We start from the raw sequence: 21,325 nt of genomic DNA, 5'->3' as shown, positions 1-21,325 counted from the left end.
ACTCACCACTTTATTAACTTGCTTAACTCTGATAGAGATCTGCTGTGCAATATGTTTTTACGATGTTAATTATGTTTATAACATTTTTATTATTGTTTGTTGTCTTAGAGTATTTTACGTAGGTTGTTTTAAAAGTACTGAGCTGGATTGCTGTTCAATTTCATTGTTTCCATGCAATGACAATAAAGGTATTCTGATTCTGATTCTGATCCAGCTGTTTCTTACATTCAAAAATTTCAGGTTAATTTTTATACTTAGCAAACTCATCTCGCGGGCCGGATAAAACCTGTTCGCGGGCCTGATCCGGCCCTCGGGCCGCACGTTTGACAGCCCTGGGCTTGAAAAATGGATGGACGGAAGTTAAATATATTCCACTTTTGTCTCTGGATGGATGGAAGTTAAATACCGTATTTTTCGGAGTATAAGTCGCACCGGAGTATAAGTCGCACCTGCCGAAAATGCATAGTAAAAAAGGAAAAAAACATATATTAGTCGCACTGGAGCCCGGCCAAACTATGAAAAAAACTGCGACTTATAGTTCGAAAAATACGGTATATTCCACTTTTGTCTCTGGCGTGGGACTTCATGCAGTGGAATAGTCGCCGTGGTTGTAGCTTATTCGAGACAAAGAAGACCTTGTGAACCAATGCAAACCCCATGTTGGAGCCCCATGCCGCATGTGTCCTGTAGGGTCAGTAAGTTTACTGATCTGTGGCAGAGGTCCTGTCCACTCACTTTGCCAGACTCCCCGACCGCTGCGTGCGGCCGCCACCACCAGGCTTGGTCAGCCATCATTGCACCACTTGGCTATTTGCCCACAATGAGTCTTAGAGAGTCGGAAGCAAAGCGGGGTCTCACTGTCCAAACGCCAACACACACACATACGCGCATGTATTGAGTGACAGTGGCTCTTGTTTTGTCAGCCCTCCAACCCTCCGTGCTAGTTTGTCATGTATGGTGTCACTTTGCACAAATGTCAGCGCCACCACAGGACAGTGATTCATTTTTTTGGTGTGCTTGGTAAAATGTCTTCAAGAAAGTGGTTTTGTTGTCGTCCCTCTTCATCCTTACCCGTGAGTCACGAGTGGCAACCCAACCACTACCCTTTGCATTTGCTGTGTATTGTCGGTGTGTGATGTGGGAAGGCTTGACCCAGCTCTGGCACTGAAGGGCTGTAACACTTCACTGTCAGTAGAGCTGATTAGCTTATCACTCACTGTGCTGGGAGGAAATGCATCATCGTTCTAGACAGGGATTCCCCAGTTTAGGTCCAATTTTCCCTCGGATCATTTTACTATGCAAGTGCCCGACCTTCGTGAGGAAGACTTTTATTTTTCAACATTTTACCTTGTGCACGATGAAGCTGCACCTTCTTGCGACAAAGGTGAGGTAATACCTGTTGAGGCTCCCAGCGTACAGCAAGTGTGTTTGGAAGATAGATCAAGTGCGTCTATCATGTGTTCTTAAAGGGGAACATTATCACAATTTCAGAATGGTTAAAACCATTAAAAATCAGTTCCCAGTGGCTTATTATATTTTTCGAAGTTTTTTTCAAAATTTTACCCATCACGCAATATCCCTAAAAAAAGCTTCAAAGTGCCTGATTTTAACCATCGTTATAAACACCCGTCCATTTTCCTGTGACGTCACATAGTGAAGCCAACACAAACAAACATGGCGGAAAGAACAGCAAGCTATAGCGGTGAATATGTTCCCCATTTTAACCGATTTCCGAACTATAAATGGGTGAATTTTGGCGAATGAAACACCTTTCTATTATTCGCTCTCGGAGCTGTCTCAGCTGCATTCGGGAAGCAATCCGCCATTTTCTCAAACACCGAGTCAAATCAGCTCTGTTATTTTCCGTTTTTTCGACTGTTTTCCGTACCTTGGAGACATCATGCCTCGTCGGTGTGTTGTCGGAGGGTTTAACAACACGAACAGGGACGGATTCAAGTTGCACCAGTGGCCCAAACAGGGCCGGCCCGTGGCATAGGCCGTATAGGCAAATGCTAAGGGCGCCGTCCATCAGGGGGCGCCATGCCAGTGCCACAAATGTTGGAGAAAAAAAAACAAAAAAAAAGTTGTTACTATTATTTCTAAATACAAAAAATAATCTCACGTTAATTAAAATGCAAAGTAAAGCCTATTTAATAGAAATATTATTTGTTACAACATTACGCCCCCCCTCCTCCCCCCGCACGGTGCGCCCCCTCCCTTCCCGTATCATGACTCTTTTTGGACGTCACCACATCAAAAAATCAACACAAGATGTCAAAACGGCCAAAACTGTCAGGTGCCCAGGGAAGAAAAAAGAGAAAAGAAGAGGAGGAGAAACGAGAAAATACAGAGGTAGCAGGTAGGTAACGTTAGCCTACATGAAATGATTTGTCTGTTACAGAATGTGATAGTAACCTGGCTTTTTAGCATTAAGCTAATGTTACATGATTCGGCAATTGCTAATCAATAAATAGCTGGTTCTGTTTTAACGTTGGGTTAATATTGTGGAGGGGGCTAAATTGTTATGGAAAATAATAATGTAACGTTAGGTAATTACAGTACTCCCACCTTACATCCTCAGGGACATTTGTATTAGATCTTTTAAGCAGGTGTTTTTTGTTTACATTATTGCCTTCTGGTTAGCTAATGTTTGCCCTGCAGGTAATAGTCACTTTTCCACCCCTTTATATATTAGGTATAGTTGTAAGTAAAAAAAAAAGGTCAAAGACAAAGCTATTCGGGTTCTTGTGAGTACTGCCGATGTGGGGGGAGGGGGGGCGCCACTTAAAATCTTGCCTAGGGCGCCAGATTGGTTAGGGTCGGGCCTGGGCCCAAAGATGCGAAAGTGGCAAGAAATTGGACGTTTGTTCCGCACACTTTACCGACGAAAGCTATGCTATGACAGAGATGGCAAGAATGTGTGGATATCCTGCGACACTCAAAGCAGATGCATTTCCAACGATAAAGTCAATGAAATCTGCCGCCAGACCCCCATTGAATCTGCCGGAGTGTGTGAGCAATTCAGGGACAAAGGACCTCGGTAGCACGGCAAGCAATGGCGGCAGTTTGTTCACGCAGACGAGCGAGCTAAACCCCCTGGATGTCTTGGCTCACATCAACTCCAAACCTGGACGGATCAGCTTTCAGGAAAAGAGCGGGGATGAGGGTATGTCTACAGAATATATTAATTGATGAAAATTGGGCTGTCTGCACTCTCAAAGTGCATGTTGTTGCCAAATGTATTTCATATGCTGTAAACCTAGTTCATAGTTGTTAGTTTCCTTTAATGCCAAACAAACACATACCAATCGTTGGTTAGAAGGCAATCGCCAAATTTGTCCTCGCTTTCTCCCGTGTCGCTGGCTGTCGTGTCGTTTTTGTCGGTTTCGCTTGCATACTGTTCAAACCGATATGGCTCAATAGCTTCCGTTTCTTCTTCAATTTCGTTTTCGCTATCTGCCTCCACACTACAACCATCCGTTTCAATACATGCGTAATCTGTTGAATCGCTTAAGGCGCTGAAATCCGAGTCTGAATCCGAGCTAATGTCGCTATAGCTTGCTGTTTGTTTGTATTGGCATCACTGTGTGACGTCACAGGAAAATGGACGGGTGTATATAACGATGGTTAAAATCAGGCACTTCGAAGCTTTTTTTAGGGATATTGCGTGATGGGTAAAATTTTGAAAAAAACTTCGAAAAAATAAAATAAGCCACTGGGAACTGATTTGTAATGGTTTCAACCCTTCTGAAATTGTGATAATGTTCCCCTTTAAATTCCTTTCTTTCACTTTTTAGTAAACAGGTGTGACATTACTCCGACAAAAGCGTGCATGCATTTCTATGCAAAACGAGCCATTTAATTGTGTTCATTTTTGCTCACTCAACTGAGACAGTGAAATACAAAGTGGCAAATGTACTTTGCCTCCTACAGTGTGGTATCAGGTATGGTAATTACTTTGCCATTAACAGTGGGAATAGTTAATGTGTATTAATGTGTTAATGGCATGTTAATTACTGTACATGCAAAAGAAAGCCCGCAGGCAGTCTCTCAGTTTCTTTGTGCCATGTACATGTAGGCCAGGGTTTAAGAAAAAAAAAAACCTTTAAGGACATCAGTGAGAGAGGAACCTTATGTTTCATTTGTCAGAACAAAAGATTTTTCAGTGGTAATTTGATCCAGCTCCTAGCTTCTGGAGCTGGAAGTCACTGATCCAGGCGCCACGACAAAAGAGATGATGTGAAGTCAAAGGAGACGTGGAACACGGCTGTGGTGACACTGGCTCCTTTGTGAAATGAATACTGTAAGCTCTCTGTAGTCTCTAGTGTGTTGCATTGGCAGCGGGTTTTAATAACACGGTGGATTAGAAGCCTGCGATCCTGACTGCCAACCTGAAGTTAAAGCTCACCATGGATGAGCCCCATTTACAGGCCACGGTCCCCTTCCTCTTCCTTTTTACCCAGACACCTCCCTGCAAACGCTGTCTACTGCACTGTTTTTTTCAACCTTTTTTGAGCCAAGGCACATTTTTTGCGTTGAAAAAATCCGGAGGCACACCACCAGCAGAAATCAGTAAAAAGTCTTGACTTTAAATACCATAACCAAGCATGCATCACTATAGCTCTTGTCTCAAAGTAGGTGTACTGTCACGACCTGTCACATCACGCCGAGACTTATATTGAGTTTTTTGCTATTTTCCTGTGTGTAGTGTTTTAGTTATTGTCTTGAGCTCCTATTTTGGTGGCTTTTTCTCTTTTTTCGGTATTTTCCTGTAGCAGTTTCATGTCTTCATTTCAGCGATATTTCCCGCATCTACTTTGTTTTAGCAATCAAGAATATTTCAGTTATTTTTATCCTTCTTTGTGGGGGACATTGTTGATTGTCATGTCATGTTCGGATGTACATTGTGGACGCCGTCTTTGCTCCACAGTAAGTCTTTGCTGTCGTCCAGCATTCTGTTTTAGTTTACTTTACGATATTGACGGTAAAACCGTCAATATCGTAAACGGGGACGGCGTGGCGAAGTTGGTAGAGTGGCCTTTCCCTGCAATTGGAGGGTTGCTGGTTACTGGGGTTCAAGCCCCACTTTCTACCATCCTAGTCACGTCCGTTGTGTCCTTGGGCAAGACACTTTACCCCTTGCTCCTGATGGCTGCTGGTTAGCGCCTTGCATGGCAGCTCCCGCCATCAGTGTGTGAATGTGTGTGTGAATGGGTGAATGTGGAAATACTGTCAAAGTGCTTTGAGTACCTTGAAGGTAGAAAAGCGCTATACAAGTATAACCCATTTATCATTTATTTATCATTTAAAAAGTCGTTCTTGCAATTGTTGGATATAAATTCAAACCATAACCAACCATGCATCACTATAGCTCTTGTCTCAAAAGTAGGTGTACTGTCACGACCTGTGATTTATTTTGAGTTTTTTTGGTGTTTTCCTGTGTGTAGTGTTTCCTATTTTGTTGTTGATTGTCATGTCATGTTCGGATGTACATTGTGGACGCCGTCTGCTGCTCCACACGCTGTAAGTCTTTGCGGTCGTCCAGCATTCTGTTTTTGTTTACTTTGTAGCCAGTTCAGTTTTAGTTTCGTTCTGCATAGCCTTCCTTAAGCTTCAATGCCTTTTCTTAGGGGCACTCACCTTTTGTTTATTTTTGGTTTAAGCATTAGACACCTTTTTACCCGCACGCTGCCTCCCGCTGTTTCCGACATCTACAAAGCAATGACCGTATTTTTCGGAGTATAAGTCGAACCGGAGTATAAGTCGCACCTGCCGAAAATGCATAATAAGGAATGAAAAAAACATATATTAGTCGCATTTTTGGGGGAAATGTATTTGATAAAACCCAACACCAAGAATAGACATTTGAAAGGCAATTTCAAATAAATAAAGAATAGTGAACAACAGTCTGAATAAGTGTACGTTATATGAGGCATAAATAACCAACTGAGAACGTGCCTGGTATGTTAACGTAACATATTATGGTAAGTGTCATTCAACATAGAACATGCTATACGTTTACCAAACAATCTGTCACTCCTAATCGCTAAATCTGATGAAATCTTATACGTCTAGTCTCTTACGTGAATGAGCTGAATACTATTATTTGATATTTTACGGTAATGTGTTAATAATTTCACAAATAAGTCGCACCCCCGGCCAAACTATGAAAAAAACTGCGATTTATAGTCCGAAAAATACGGTAGCCACCTACTGATATGGAAGAGTATTACACGGTTACTCTGCCAAGCAACAACACATAATTTGCAGACTATAATTACCGGTTTGCAAAAAATATTTTTAACCCAAATAGGTGAAATTTGATAATCTCCCACGGCACACCAGCCTGTATCAACCACTGCGGCACAGTGGTTGAAAAACACTGGTCTACTGCACGCCTTTAAGAGAGATGACCTTTGCAAATATTGACAGAAAATAAATTCTGTTCGATTAGTTAGCTTTGGGAGACCTTTCTGGATCAATGCAATTAGATGAACAGGGTGTCGATACCGTTCGTGGCTGGAACCGTAGAAGGCACAGGAGTATCAGGAGGTCAGGGTTACTGGTAATGAGTGGGATGTCCTGTGGTGGACAGAATCTTCCATCAAACACTGGTCAGACTAGTTTATTGCAGCAATATCTGCTGGATTTATAAAAAAAAAAAAAAAAAAAAAAAAAAAAGGAACAAATCTAAACTATATTTGCAAGCAGCAGTAAATTTCCTCATGTATTGTGTTGTGTTTGACGGTGCAGTCATTGCAGCAGAATGAGGTGGAGGACCCCGACGCTGGCCCTTCTCTCCTCAGCAGGCCACATTAACCCAGCAGGGCTCTCTGCCTTTATGGCTCTCCTGCTCACACTTCAGTGATGAGAGTAAACAAGCGGTGGGCCAAAGGTCATCCAAGCCCAAAGAATAAAAGGAGGGCACAAGGGAAGAAGAGGAGGGCGGTAGAAAAAAGGAGAGCGGCCCCAGGCGGTGCTCAGATCACTGTCAGGGATTCAAGCAGGGAGTGATGGACGAGACCACAGACACAGACCGGAAATTATTGCATGGGATTAAAAGCTGCATTGTCTTTATCTAGCAAATGTGTTCATATCAGACCTGTAAAAAAATGAAAACAAGAGCTACCTCCCCCCAGACTGATAGAGATGGATTATTCATAGTTTCTTCTTTTTTTTTTGTTTCATCCAGAGAGGAGAAAACCGCCACTTGGATTGTTTGAATGACAAATGAGGCTTATTAGGGACATGTTATGAGGATTTCAGATTGTCTTCCCTTTACATCATTCAATAAGTTCTGGTAATTCAGTGAGCCGGGCGCCGTCGGAGTTCTGTGAAGTAACCTGCGCAGATATGGATTTTCTCATTCTCAAGTCGCTGTGGCGAACGCGGCGCACCAAGGTGACACGGGCTGGTGCACGGAATAAATCCCGTCTTGACTGCGGAGGTGGATTAATACTAACTCGGGTGCCCAAACTTGTTTTAATACCCATATCATCAGACCAAAAAAAAAAAAAAAAAAAAGGGATAAAGATTTGAGCAGGCAAGCAGCATTTCAGAGGTAGAATTTGACTGTGGCTTTGCAAGTTACTATACAGATTTGTCAACCACACAGTAAATTAAAGATATTATCTGGCTCAAGCCTATTCGGCGAGAGCTGGGTGATGATGCTGAGCCGAGACTCCGCAATCTTAAGCTTCCCCAACACAGACACATTGCACTGTTATTTTAAGATAGTTATTATTGTATTTTTTTGGCATACTTGCCAACCTTGAGACCTCCGATTTCGGGGGGTGGGGCGGGGGGCGTGGTTGGGGCGTGGTTAAGAGGGGAGGAGTATATTTACAGCTAGAATTCACCTATATATATATATATATATATATATATATATATATATATATATATATATATATATATATATGTATGAAATACTTGACTTTCAGTGAATTCTAGCTATATATATATGTATTTATTTTATTATATATAAAAATAAAAGAAATACTTGAATTTCAGTGTTCATTTATTTACACATATACACACACATAACACTCATCTACTCATTGTTGTACTTGAAAGTACAATGCAATACAATTCCTGGGCAATGGCACCTATCAAATACACAGTAATGAAAACACAGTTGTTCTACTAACTGTACTGTGTGTTATGAGAGTAGAGTATGTGTGTGTGTGGCCCTTTAATAGGTGACAGCATATGAGGTGAGTGACGTCAGTGAGTGTGTGGGCGAGAGAAGAGAGGGAGCGGGGTAGCGTGAGTGCGGGGAGGGACTAGTTGGTTTTGCGTTGGATTGGCTGTGTGCAAGCAATCAATTAAGCAAGATTTGCAACTAATCGCTGGACTCATCATTCACCCTAAAGTCGTCCACTGTGGAGACCCACTGCCGGGTAAGGTGAAGGGTGTTGCCCCAAGCATACATCGGCCCTGGAGAAGTGTCTCCCCTGCGCTCTTAGACTATGGTCTCGTTCTTCTGCTTCGTCTCCTTGTGTGCGCACACTGGACTCAGGTCCGCATGGCTGAATTCCGGGAGATTTTCGGGAGAAAATTTCTTCCGGGAGGTTTTCGGGAGATGCGTTGAATTTCGGGAGTCTCCCGGAAAATCCGGGAGGGTTGGCAAGTATGTTTTTTGGCTGTTTTTTTCCCCCCACCAATACATTTCAAACATGAGACAGACAATTCACCACTCCAAACGTGCGTGTTATGAATGACCTGCCGTAGCCGCTCGTGGCTCAAACACACCCTGGTGGACTCTTGCGGGGGCCGTTGGCTGAACCGTGTAGCCAAGTAATCATTTTTTTCTGATTTCCCAAATAGAAATGGACATGTATGATAAAAATGTCACGACCACTCCGCATGTCAGCGGACTAAAAGGATTACGTGTCACTTATCCACGGCGCACTCTGTTTCCCCTCGCTGTGAACGGCCGCGTTATTACACAGGGTAACTTTGTGGCAATATACGATGAGAGACAAGTAGGTCTTTATGCCTGGTGATTATTTAGTTGGAGTAAAAGCAGTGATTTATGCCCGTTTAGTTGAAAAGCCCTGTAAGTTCCCTCAGATGCAGTTTCCTCGGATACAGAGTGAGTGGAGTAAAAGTGACAACTGGGTTTGGTATGGAAACGTACGCTCCGTACCAGGGTTATACTTAAAAAACGTGCCTATAGCAGTATAGAGGAAAAGTACGACCTGAATCGAAGAGTGAGTAAATACTAACTAAGAGCCTTAGTGGAAGACACATAACCAGCTACTAAAGCAATTCCGAAATATATCACCATTTGAAGTACCATATTTTTTGGAGTATAAGTCGCTCTAATGTGTATATTTTAGGCCAGGGGTCTGCAACCTGCGGCTCTAGAGCCGCATGTGGCTCTTTAGCGCCGCCCTACTGGCTCCCTGGAGCTTTTTCAAAAATGTATGAAAATAGAAAAAGATGGGGGGAAAAATATATTTTTATTTTAATAGGGTTTCTGTAGGAGGACAACATGACACAATCCTCCCTAATTGTTAGAAATCCCACTGTTTATATTAAACACAATTCTCTGATGAGAGTATTTGGAGAGCGCCGTTTTGTCCTCATTTTGGCGGTCCTTGAACTCACCGTAGTTTGTTTACATGTATAACTTTCTTCAACATGCCAGAGAAATACATATTTTATGCCACTCCTTCTTTGTCTCATTTTGTCCACCAAACGTTTTATACTGTGCGTGAATGCACAAGGGTGAGCTTAGTTGATGTTATTGACTCGTGTGGAGTGTTTATCAAGCATATTTGGTCACTGCATGACTGCAAGCTAATCGATGCTAACATGCTATTTAGGCTGGCTTTATGTACATATTGCATCATTATGCCTCACTTGTAGCTATATTTGAGCTCATTTAATTTCCTATGTCCTCTGTGTATTTAATTTGTATCTGCATTTCTCATGATGTATTATCTGTATGTAATATTGGCTGCATTTCTGATAGTTGTTTGTGTGCCATGTTGTTCCAGACCACAGCAAACGTTACCCAGCTTGCATAGATTCTAATAAATTCATTAGAAGAAGACAGCCCGCCATTTTTGATATTTTCACATAACAAACGTGCCCAATGAGAGACACGGAGTAGAAGAGACGTTATAAAATGAATACGTTTGGCCATTCCAAGACAGTCATTTAGAAGAGTTTCTCACCCTCTGAGGAGGTTTACTAATGTTTTCCAATGTTGTAAAAATAAAAGTAGGCTAATATAGCCACTTAAATCATGTGTTGACTTCATTATAACACTTATATAAAACTTTTAAAGTCATTTTGATAGTTGGCTTATATAACTAATACAGACACGTAGATCATGTGTTGACTTCATTATATCACTTATAGAAGGCTTTTCATTTTTTGCGGCTCCAAACCGATTTTTTTTTTTTTTTGGACCAAAATGGCTCTTTCAACATTTTGGGTTGCCGACCCCTGTTTTAGGCCATTGGTTATTTGTTTTATTTTTGCAAAAATATATATATATATCTATCTTTATTTTGCTCTTTTTTATCTTTGGTATGAACATTAATATGTAAACTCGAAGTTATTGTTGTTGTTTTTTTGGTTCTTTGTTGTTGCTATTTTTGTATTACAACATTTCATTATTTGATCATGTTGTACTGCATTGTAATCTTTTGTTTTGTGATTGTGTGAGGTTTTTTGCCTGGACCCCAGGAAGAATAGTCTCCACTGCGGTGTAGACTAAAGGGGATCCTTAATAAACTAAACTAAAGTATCGTAGTTTTCGGAGTATAAGTCGCTCCGGAGTATAAGCCGCACCGGCCGAAAATGCATAATAAAGAAGGAAAAAAACATATATAAGTCGCACTGGAGTATAAGTCGCATTTTTTGGGGGAAATGTATTTGATAAAACCCAACACCAAGAATAGACATTTGAACGGCAATTCAAAATAAATAAAGAATAGTAAACAACAGGCTGAATAAGTGTACGTTATATGGCGCATAAATAACCAACTGAGAATGTGCCTGGTATGTTAACGTAACATATTATGGTAAGAGTCATTCAAATAACTATAACATATAGAACATGCTATACGTTTACCAAACAATCTGTCACTCCTAATCGCTAAATCCCATGAAATCTTATACGTCGAGTCTCTTACGTGAATGAGCTAAATAATATTATTTGATATTTTACGGTAATGTGTTAATAATTTCACACATAAGTCGCTCCTGAGTATAAGTCGCAACCCCCGGCCAAGCTATGAAAAAAAACTGCGACTTATTGTCCGAAAAATACGGTATGCGCCACTTTTGTGTGTGAACAACCTGGAACACCCCCACGCACTAGTGTTGTCCCGATACCAATATTTTGGTACCGGTACCACAATTATTTATTTAAATAAAGGGGACAACAAAACAATTGCATTATTGGATTTATTTTAACAAAATATCTTAGGGTACATATGTTTCTTATTGCAAATTTGTCCTTAAATAAAATAGTGAACATACAAGACAACTCCTAATTTAGTCTGATGACGTATGCAGTAACATATTGCGTCATTTTCCATTCTATTATTTCGTCAACATTACAAAGGACAAGTGGTAGAAAATTAATTATAAATCTACTTGTTCATTTACTGTTAATATCTGGTTATTTCACCCCTGAGATCGGTAGGTTGTGAGTTCAAACCCCGGCCGAGTCACACCAAAGACTATAAAAATGGGACCCATTACCTCCCTGCTTGGCACTCAGCATCAAGGGTTGGAATTGGGGGTTAAATCATCAAAAGTGATTCCCGGGCGCGGCCACCGCTACTTCTCAGTATTCTCCCCTCACCTCCCAGGGGGTGATCAAGGGTGATGGGTCAAATGCAGAGAATATTTTTGCCACACCTAGTGTGTTTGTGACAATCATTAGTACTTTAACTTTAACTTTATTTTCTCTTCTGACATGTTCTATCTACACTTCTGTTAAAATGTACTAATCATTTATTCTTCTGTTGTTTGGATGCTTTACATTAGTTTTGGATGATACCACAAATTTGGGTATCAATCCGATACCAAGTCGTTACAGGATCATACATTGGTCATATTCAAAGTCCTCATGTGTCCAGGGATATATTTCCTGAGTTTATAAACATAATATGAATTTTAAAAAATGAAAGAAGATGTTGTGATGCCCAAAAGTATCAACGTAATCATAGTAATATCTCCTAGATACAGTCTTGTACTTGGTATCATTACAGTGGATGTTAGGTGTAGATCCACCAATGACGTTTGTTTACATTTTGACGCCGGTGAGCTACGGTGTGTAGTGAAGCATGCTTAAAGGGGAACATTATCACAATTTCAGAACGGTTAAAACCGTTAAAAATCAGTTCCCAGTGGCTTATTTTTTTCAAAATTTTACCCATCAGGCAATATCCCTAAAAAAAGCTTCAAAATGCCTGATTTTAACCATCGTTATATACACCCGTCCATTTTCCTGTGACGTCACATAGTGATGCCAACACAAACAAACATGGCGCATAGAACAGCAAGCTATAGCGACATTAACTCGGATTCAGACTCGGATTTCAGCGGCTTAAGCGATTCAACAGATTACGAATGTATTGAAACGGATGGTTGTAATGTGGAGGCAGGTAGCGAAAACAAAATTGAAGAAGAAACTGAAGCTATTGAGCCATATCGGTTTGAACCGTAAGCAAGCGAAACCGACGAAAACGACACGACAGCCAGCGACACGGGAGAAAGCGAGGACAAATTCGGCGATCGCCTTCTAACCAACGATTGGTATGTGTTTGTTTGGCATTAAAGGAAACTAACAACTATGAACTAGGTTTACAGCATATGAAATACATTTGGCAACAACATGCACTTTGAGAGTGCAGACAGCCCAGTTTTCATCAATTAATATATTCTGTAGACATACCCTCATCCGCTCTCTTTTCCTGAAAGCTGATCCGTCCAGTCCAGTTAGAAATGCATCTGCTTTGAGTGTCGCAGGATATCCACACATTCTTGCCATCTCTGTCGTAGCATAGCTTTCGTCGGTAAAGTGTGCGGAACAAACGTCCAATTTCTTGCCACTTTCGCATCTTTGGGTCACTGGTGCAACTTGAATCCGTCCCTGTTCGTGTTGTTACACCCTCCAACAACACACCGACGAGGCATGATGTCTCCAAGGTACGCAAAACAGTCGAAAAAACGGAAAATAAGAGAGCTGATTTGACTCGGTGTTTGTAATGTGTTTGAGAAAATGGCGGATTGCTTCCCGATGTGACGTCACAACGAGAGCGAATAATAGAAAGGCGTTTAATTCGCCAAAATTCACTCATTTAGATTTCGGAAATTGGTTAAAAAAATATATGGTCTTTTTTGTGCAACATCAAGGTATATATTGACGCTTACATAGGTCTGGTGATAATGTTCCCCTTTAACTATTCCTCATCCTGCAGGGGTGATACTTGTAAGAAACGTGCTTTATTTGTCGCCATGGAGGTGAGGATTAATGATTTAGAAGTAGCTAAAACACTGCTGACTGGGGCTGGACGTTAGCCGCTAGCTAGCTAGCCATGTCTTAAGGCACCTCTTCCTGAGGGCGTTTCAGTGTTATAACTTCACCTTTATCTTTAGTTTTTAAGCCAAATGCGTCCGTTCTCCCTTTTCTGTCTACACACTGTGTCTGCTAGTAAGTACTCAGTGAAGATGCGCTACCGAACATGCTCGTCTGCCTCTAAACCAGCAATGACACGACGTGACGACGACAGGGGCGCAGGGACCGGTACTTTTCAGAGGCGGTATCATGCCGAATATGATTCATTAGTATCGCAGTACTATACTAATACCGGTATAATGTACAACCTGCCGCACACCATGATATATTTGGGTGTGAGAGTCGTGCAGATGCAGCGTGATGTGGACAATGATTACTGGAGCAGCCGGCATGTTGTCCACATGGTTGGTTTGGCCGTGCAAGCCTGATGGAGCCTTGTCCAGCATCTCAATGTCTCCAACACAAATAGCCACATTCATCCACTCCTTTCACACCATTACACCTCAAAGACTCAAAGCCAGCCAATCCATAAATAGAGGCAAATTTCTCACTGACACTGCAGCTCAGCAATACATCAGAGGAGTGGATACATACGACGACTCCTGGTTTTGATTACCTTAGAAAAATGTAAATATGTGTCCGTCTCGAGCTGACTTCTCTGTGTGGTGGGCAAGGTTGGTCAGTCGGTCAAATTAGTCTCTAGTTGCACGCCTACTGGCTGACACAATAGAGCAACTAATCTTCTTATTTAGATTCCAGAGGCTAGCCATGTCTTAATGTCGCTGTAATGAGCTGTTAAACATCTCTGAATTGCGAGAGGGATTATTGAATTGAAAAAAACTCTGGTCGGAAGAACATTTGAGTGGACACACAGTATTTACTGCCCATAGAGTCACATTTGATTCGGTATATACCCAAATTTCCGGTCTATAATTTTCTACTTTTTACCCGCATTTTGAATCCTGCTATTTTTAGAATACAGCGGTTAATTTATTGATTTTTCCGGGTTCATGAGTTTGTCATGCTGCCCATAAAATTAGCCTCGCCCAGGGATGTAACTTATTATTAATAGAGATGTCCGATAATGGCTTTTTTGCCGATATTCGATATTCCGATATTGTCCAACTCTTAATTACCGATTCCGATATCAACCGATACTGATATATACAGTCGTGGAATTAACACATTATTATGCCTAATTTTGTTGTGATGCCCCGCTGGATGCATTAAACAATGTAACAAGGTTTTCCAAAATAAATCAACTCAGGTTATGGAAAAAAAGTGCCAACATGGCACTGCCATATTTATTATTGAAGTCACAAAGTGCATTATTTGTTATAACATGCCTCAAAACAGCAGCTTGAAATTTGGGACATGCTCTCCCTGAGAGAGTATGAGGAGGTTGAGGTGGGCGGGGGTGGGAGTAGCGGGGGAGGGGGGGGGGGGTGTATATTGTAGCGTCCCGGAAGAGTTAGTGCTGCAAAGGGTTCTGGGTATTTGTTCTGTTGTGTTTATGTTGTGTTACGGTGCGGATGTTTTCCCGAAATGTGTTTGTCATTCTTGTTTGATGTGGGTTCACAGTGTGGCGCATATTTGTAACAGTGTTAAAGTTGTTTATATGGCCACCCTCAGTGTGACCTGTATGGCTTTTGACCAAGTATGCGTTGCATTCACTTGTGTGTGTGAAAAGCCGTAGATATTATGTAATTGGGCCGGCACGCAAAGGCAGTGCCTTTAAGGCACGCCCCCAATATTGTTGTCTGGGTAGAAATCGGTGGAAATTGGTTGCCCGGGAGATTTTCGGGAGGGGCACTAAAATTCGGGAGTCTCCCGGGAAAATAGTATGACTGGGAGACGCAACTGCTCTGTACTTCTCCCTACGTCCGTGTACCACTCCGTACAGCGGCGTTTTAAAAAGTCTTAAATTTAACTTTTTGAAATCGATACCGATAATTTCCGATATTACACTTTAAAGCATTTATCAGCCGATAATATCGGCAGTCCGTAAATATTTTGTGTTTCAAAGTGTACACCTGTGTGCCCAGTAGGTATTAAAAAAAAAAAAAAAATGCCTGATGCGGCTTATATTTAGGTGCACTCTATAGCCTGAAAATGATGGTGTATTTATGTTTGGTGTAATACTGATCCAGATGTTGTGTTTACGATAAAACCAGACATCATAGCTGCATTGCCACTGGTGTGCCTGAATTGTGTCTACTGGGTGATTACAACTCACTGACAATAATAATAATAATAATAATAATAATAATAGATTTTATTTGTAAAAAAAACAACAAAAAAAACACTTTACATAGAGTAAACAACCTCAAAGTGCTACAGTGTATTAAAAAAATAGAAATGAAAAGATAATACAAAATAAATAAAAATAAAAACTAGAACAAATAGCTAGAACTAGTATGCATGTATCTAAAAAAAAGTTTTTTTTAAAAAGAAGGGTTTTTAAGCCTTTTTTAAAAGCATCCACAGTCTGTGGTGCCCTCAGGTGGTCAGGGAGAGCGTTCCACAGACTGGGAGCGGCAGAGCAGAAAGCCCGGTCCCCCATTGTTCGTAGCTTTGTCCCTAAAGACAGGCTTGTGAGACAGAAAAAAACAGGGTTTGAAGTCATGAGAAAAATAAGTATGGTAAATGTTTCATAAATAATTAATTGGGCGCATATTGTGATAAGAAATGCTGCAAAATCAGAGGTGCACATCCAGATCTTCATCGCGAACAAGAGGTTAAATAGACGGTGCACTGCATAGTTCCTGGCATTCAATGTCAAAAACAAAGACACTGGAGGTGTAGTTCTCTGTTTAGGATCTTTTCACAAAGTAGGAGTGCCACTTCACCATTGAGCATTTGTCAGTTTATGGATGTTGCTGTCATGTCAGGCTCCCCGTACACAGTGTGCACTGCAGTGAGTAAATAAAAGAACAGGCTTAGACATGGGCGACAGGAACACAGCACAGTCTCAGAAGGCGCTGACTACATACCTGCAGGGAAAACAACCCACTATCGTAGACAATGCAGACTCATTGCTTATAATTATTCTCAACACATCAGTCAGGTCTAATCAGGTTGCATTTTGTAAAAATGTTCAAATAATAATGCTCGGTTTTAGTCATTTAGGTGGGTAACCTCTCAGAAATGTCTGTGAAAAGTATGTTAGTCGTCTGACAGTCCCTTCCTGTGTCCTTTCTGCTGCAGGTCTCAGCATCCGAGGTGCCCAGGAGGAGGACCCACCAGACCCCCAGCTCATGCGTTTAGACAACATGCTGCTGGCAGAGGGCGTGGCAGGACCGGAAAAAGGTGGCGGATCGGCGGCCGCCGCAGCTGCAGCCGCCGCCTCCGGCGGGGCGGCTGACAATTCTATTGAACATTCCGACTACAGAGCTAAGCTCACGCAGATCAGACAGATCTACCACACAGAGCTGGAGAAATACGAACAGGTAAGAAGAGGTTTCTGCTGTAGCCAGTTTCAGATCACCCTAAGCATCAAGATGATGTTATCTGTTGGTGTGGGGTAAAAAAATAATAATATTCCGAGAACATTCCAACATGATTTGTACTTTCTACTGCAGCGTCCTCTGCAGGGGATATTTATTTGCTGTGTGACTCTTTTGTCATGATTCTGTTTTGCAAAATATAAATGTCCACTGCATAGGACACATGTTCTCATGAATATACTAAAGACAAAACATTTTATTTAGTGCAAATCCTGCTATATGTTGAAAAGGACTAGTGTTGTACGGGATACCGGTATTAGTGTAGTGGCGCGATACTAATGAATCATTTTCGGTACTATACCGCCTCTAAAAGTACCAGTCCGCCACAAATTGTAAACAAACGCCATTGGTGGATCTACACCATACTTGCCAACCCTCCCGGATTTTCCGGGAGACTCCTGAAATTCAGCGCCTCTCCCGAAAACCTCCCGGGACAAATTTTCTCCCGAAAATCTCCCGAAATTCAGGCGGACTCAGGTCCTCCACAATATAAAAAAGCGTACCTGCCCAATCACGTTATAACTATAGAATGATGGAGGGCGAGTTCTTGGTTTCTTATGTGGGTTTATTGTTAGGCAGTTTCATTAACGTCCTCCCAGTGTGGCAACAACACACAACAACAGCGGTCACTTTTTTGTATACCGTAAAGCAGTTCGTCTGCCGTAAACAGCAATGTTGTGACACTCTTAAACAGGACAATACTGCCATCTAGTGCATTTGATGAAAGCACTTTTGTGCGTGCCACACTTCAATGCTCAGAGAGGGTGTTCAGCATGGTTCGAAAATTAGTGACAGAGAATAGAACAAGGATGGACAATGCAACCCTTAACTCAACAATGAGTAGATGAGTGTTATGTGTGTGTATATGTGTAAATAAATGAACACTGAAATTCAAGTATTTATTTTATATATATATATATATATATATATATATATATATATATATATATATATATATATATATATATATATATATACATACATATATATATATATATATATATATATATATATGAAATACTTGACTTGGTGAATTCTAGCTGTAAATATACTCCTCCCCTTTTAGTCACGCCCCCAACCACGCCCCCGTCCCACCCCGACCACGCCCACCCCCACCCCCTCCTCCCACCTCCCGAAATCGGAGGTCTCAAGGTTGGCAAGTATGATCTACACCTAACCAAGCACAGTAGCGTATCTAGTCGATACTACTATGATTACGTCAATATTTTGTTGGCATCACAACATCTTCTTTGTTTTTTTTCAAATGTAAATTATGTTTATAAACTCCGTAAATATGTCCCTGGACACATGAGGACTTTGAGTATGACCAATCCTGTAACTACTTGGTATCGGATTGATACCCAAATTCGTGGTATGATCCAAAACTAATGTAAAGTATCAAACCACAGAAGAATAAGTGATTATTACATTTTAACAGAAGTGTAGATAGAACATGTTAAGAGAGAAAGTATGCATATATTAACAGTAAATGAACAAGTAGATTAATAATTCATTTTCTACCACTTGTCCTTAATAATGTTGACAAAATAATAGAATGGAAAATGACACAATATGTTACTGCATACGTCAGCAGCTAAATTAGGAGCCTTTGTTTGCTTACTTAATACTAAAAGACAAGTTGTCTTGTATGTTCACTATTTTATTTAAGGACAAACTTGCAATAAGAAACATATGTTTAATGTACTCTAAGATTTTTTGTTAAAATAAAGCCAATAATGCAATTTTTTGTGGTCCCCTTTATTTAGAAAAGTACCGAAAAGTATAAAAATAATTTTGGTACCAAAATATTGGTATCGGGACAACACTACTAAGGACATGTTTTTCAGTCTGTTATTTATCTTTAATTTCCTCTGAACCACCGATGTTTATTTATTAACTGTTTAATCCTTTTGGAGTAATTAATCTTTAATTATCTTCAAAACCAAGCAGGACTAAAATGTGCTTAAGTTTTTGAAGTGTGCAAAAACATTTTGTAATTTTTTTTGCTCTAGTTCGGAAGAAAAATATCAACCATGTAATTTTTGGGGGATTTACCCTCATTTTTACTCTTTTGAAGGCCTTTCATTCAGTTAATGTTACAGGTTTAGATTAGTAAAATAAGTAATTGTATGCTAATTTATACTAATTGAAAACAGTGACATTATTTTTTTAAATGCATTTAAAGGTTTAAAATAAAATGATACAAAATAATACATGGTTGGTATTTTTTCTTTCGGGCTGAAGTTAATTAATGAATTTTAACAAAAAAGTCAAAAAAAAAAAAAAAAATGAAGTACTTGATGTCCGGTTTTGCCTTTATAGAGTTGTCCCTCGCCACATTGCTCTTCAAATATTACAGCTTCACCACATCGCATATTTTTTTTTTCTCATTTATTTAAAGTATATTCTACAATTTGTGTGTCCTAAAGTAAGCATTTTCAAGCATAAAAATGACAAAATACACTAAAATATTATCGATAGTACAGTAGTATTGGCCTAGACAGAAGATCAAAGAGAGTAAAGGTGACTAAAGAGTGTTATTTCATATCTAGACGGCTCTCATAATGCTGAAAAATGTATTTAGAAGGTTGTCAACAGTTTTTCTTATGTTCTAGCCATGAATACATTTGATTTCAAATCGATGATTCCTATTTCGCTGAAATGCATTTATCGCGGTCATGTTAACAGCGATAAACGAGGGATGACTGTATCGTTGAATAACTGCCAGTGCATCCTATACACCTGTGAAAAAATTGGGTATTGAAATGTTAAGATTTAAGAGGAAAAAAAACCCTCGTAGGGAAAAAAAAATGTGTGTAATTGCAGTAACACAACAAAAAATATAGCCAAAATACAGCATAAAAAAAATACTGAAAGGCCAAAAAAATCAAACTTTGTCCCCAAAGGGTTAAGGAATAATTATATTCCAGTATACTGTATACCTAGTGGACAATATAAGATCCATTACACATAGTTAGATGACTTTGCTGGTGGAAGAACCCTAGAGCAGTGGTTCTCAAACTTTTTTCACCAAGTACCACCTCAGAAAACACTCCAAGTACCGCTATAATGACCTACAACATAACATTACAGTAGTGTAGTATACCTAAGTAATTACTAAAAACAAGGCAGGCGTTTTATTTAACACATCTATTTAATACTTTTGACCACTGTACATTACACACAATGGACTGTTGCGATCGATTGATTGCCCTGAGATGACAATGACCTGGATGACATACACACAATGCACCAACATTAAACATGGGTTCCTGGTTTGATCCCCAGGTTCCGCCATCCTAGTCAAGTCCGTTGTTTTCTTGAGCAAGACACTACACCCTTACTCCTGATGGGTCGTGGTCAGGCCTTGCATGGCAGCTCCTGCCATCAATGTGTGAATGGGTGAATGTGTAAATAGTAGAGATGTCGGCAGGCCGATATTATCGGCCGATAAATGCGTTTGATTGATTGATTGATTGAGACTTTTATTAGTAGGTTGCACAGTGAAGTACATATTCCGTACAATTGACCACTAAATGGTAACACCCGAATAAGCTTTTCAACTTAAAATGTAATATCGGAAATTATAGGTATCGTTTTTTTAATTGTCGGTACCGTTTTTTTTTTGGTTTTTTTTGTATTTTTTAATTAAATCAACATAAAAACACAAGATATACTTACAATTAGTGCACCAACCCCAAAAAAAACCTCCCCTCCCTCATTCACACAAAAAGGTTGTTTCTTTCTGTTATTAATATTCTGGTTCCTACATTATATATCATCCATCCATCCATCCATTTTCTACCGCTTATTCCCTTCGGGGTCGCGGGGGCGCTGGAGCCTATCTCAGCTACAATCGGACGGAAGGCGGGGTACACCCTGGACAAGTCGCCACCTCATCGCAGGGCCAACACAGATAGACAGACAACATTCACACTCACATTCACACACTAGCAATATATATCAATACAGTCTGCAAGGGATACAGTCCGTAAGCACACTTTATTGTGCGTGCTGCTGGTCCACTAAAAGTACTAACCTTTAACAGTTAATTTTACTAATTTTCATTCATTACTAGTTTCTATGTAACTGTTTTTATATTGTTTTACTATCTTTTTATTCAAGAAAATGTTTTTAATGTATTTATCTTATTTTATTTTATTATTATTTAAAAAAAAGTATCTTATCTTCACCATACCTGGTTGTCCAAATTAGGCATAATAATGTGTTAATTCCACGACTGTATATATCGGTTGATATGGGTATCGGT

At 40.2% G+C, this 21,325-nt stretch overlaps 1 protein-coding gene across 8 annotated transcripts in view; it reads left to right on the top strand.

Moving 5' to 3' along the window:
• pbx3b (pre-B-cell leukemia homeobox 3b) overlaps positions 1–21,325 on the top strand; it is a 170,093-nt gene that overhangs the window by 105,131 nt on the left and 43,637 nt on the right. For all 8 annotated transcript variants that reach the window (XM_061986117.1, XM_061986116.1, XM_061986113.1 and 5 more), the window contains exon 3: positions 16,757–16,998. In XM_061986117.1, the coding sequence (XP_061842101.1) occupies positions 16,757–16,998 (242 nt within the window). The remainder of the gene's footprint in view (positions 1–16,756; positions 16,999–21,325) is intronic.

The sequence above is a fragment of the Nerophis lumbriciformis genome, linkage group LG12 (genome assembly GCF_033978685.3).
Source record: "Nerophis lumbriciformis linkage group LG12, RoL_Nlum_v2.1, whole genome shotgun sequence".
Classification (NCBI taxonomy): Eukaryota; Metazoa; Chordata; class Actinopteri; order Syngnathiformes; family Syngnathidae; genus Nerophis; species Nerophis lumbriciformis.
This window is presented reverse-complemented; position numbering and strand designations above follow the sequence as displayed.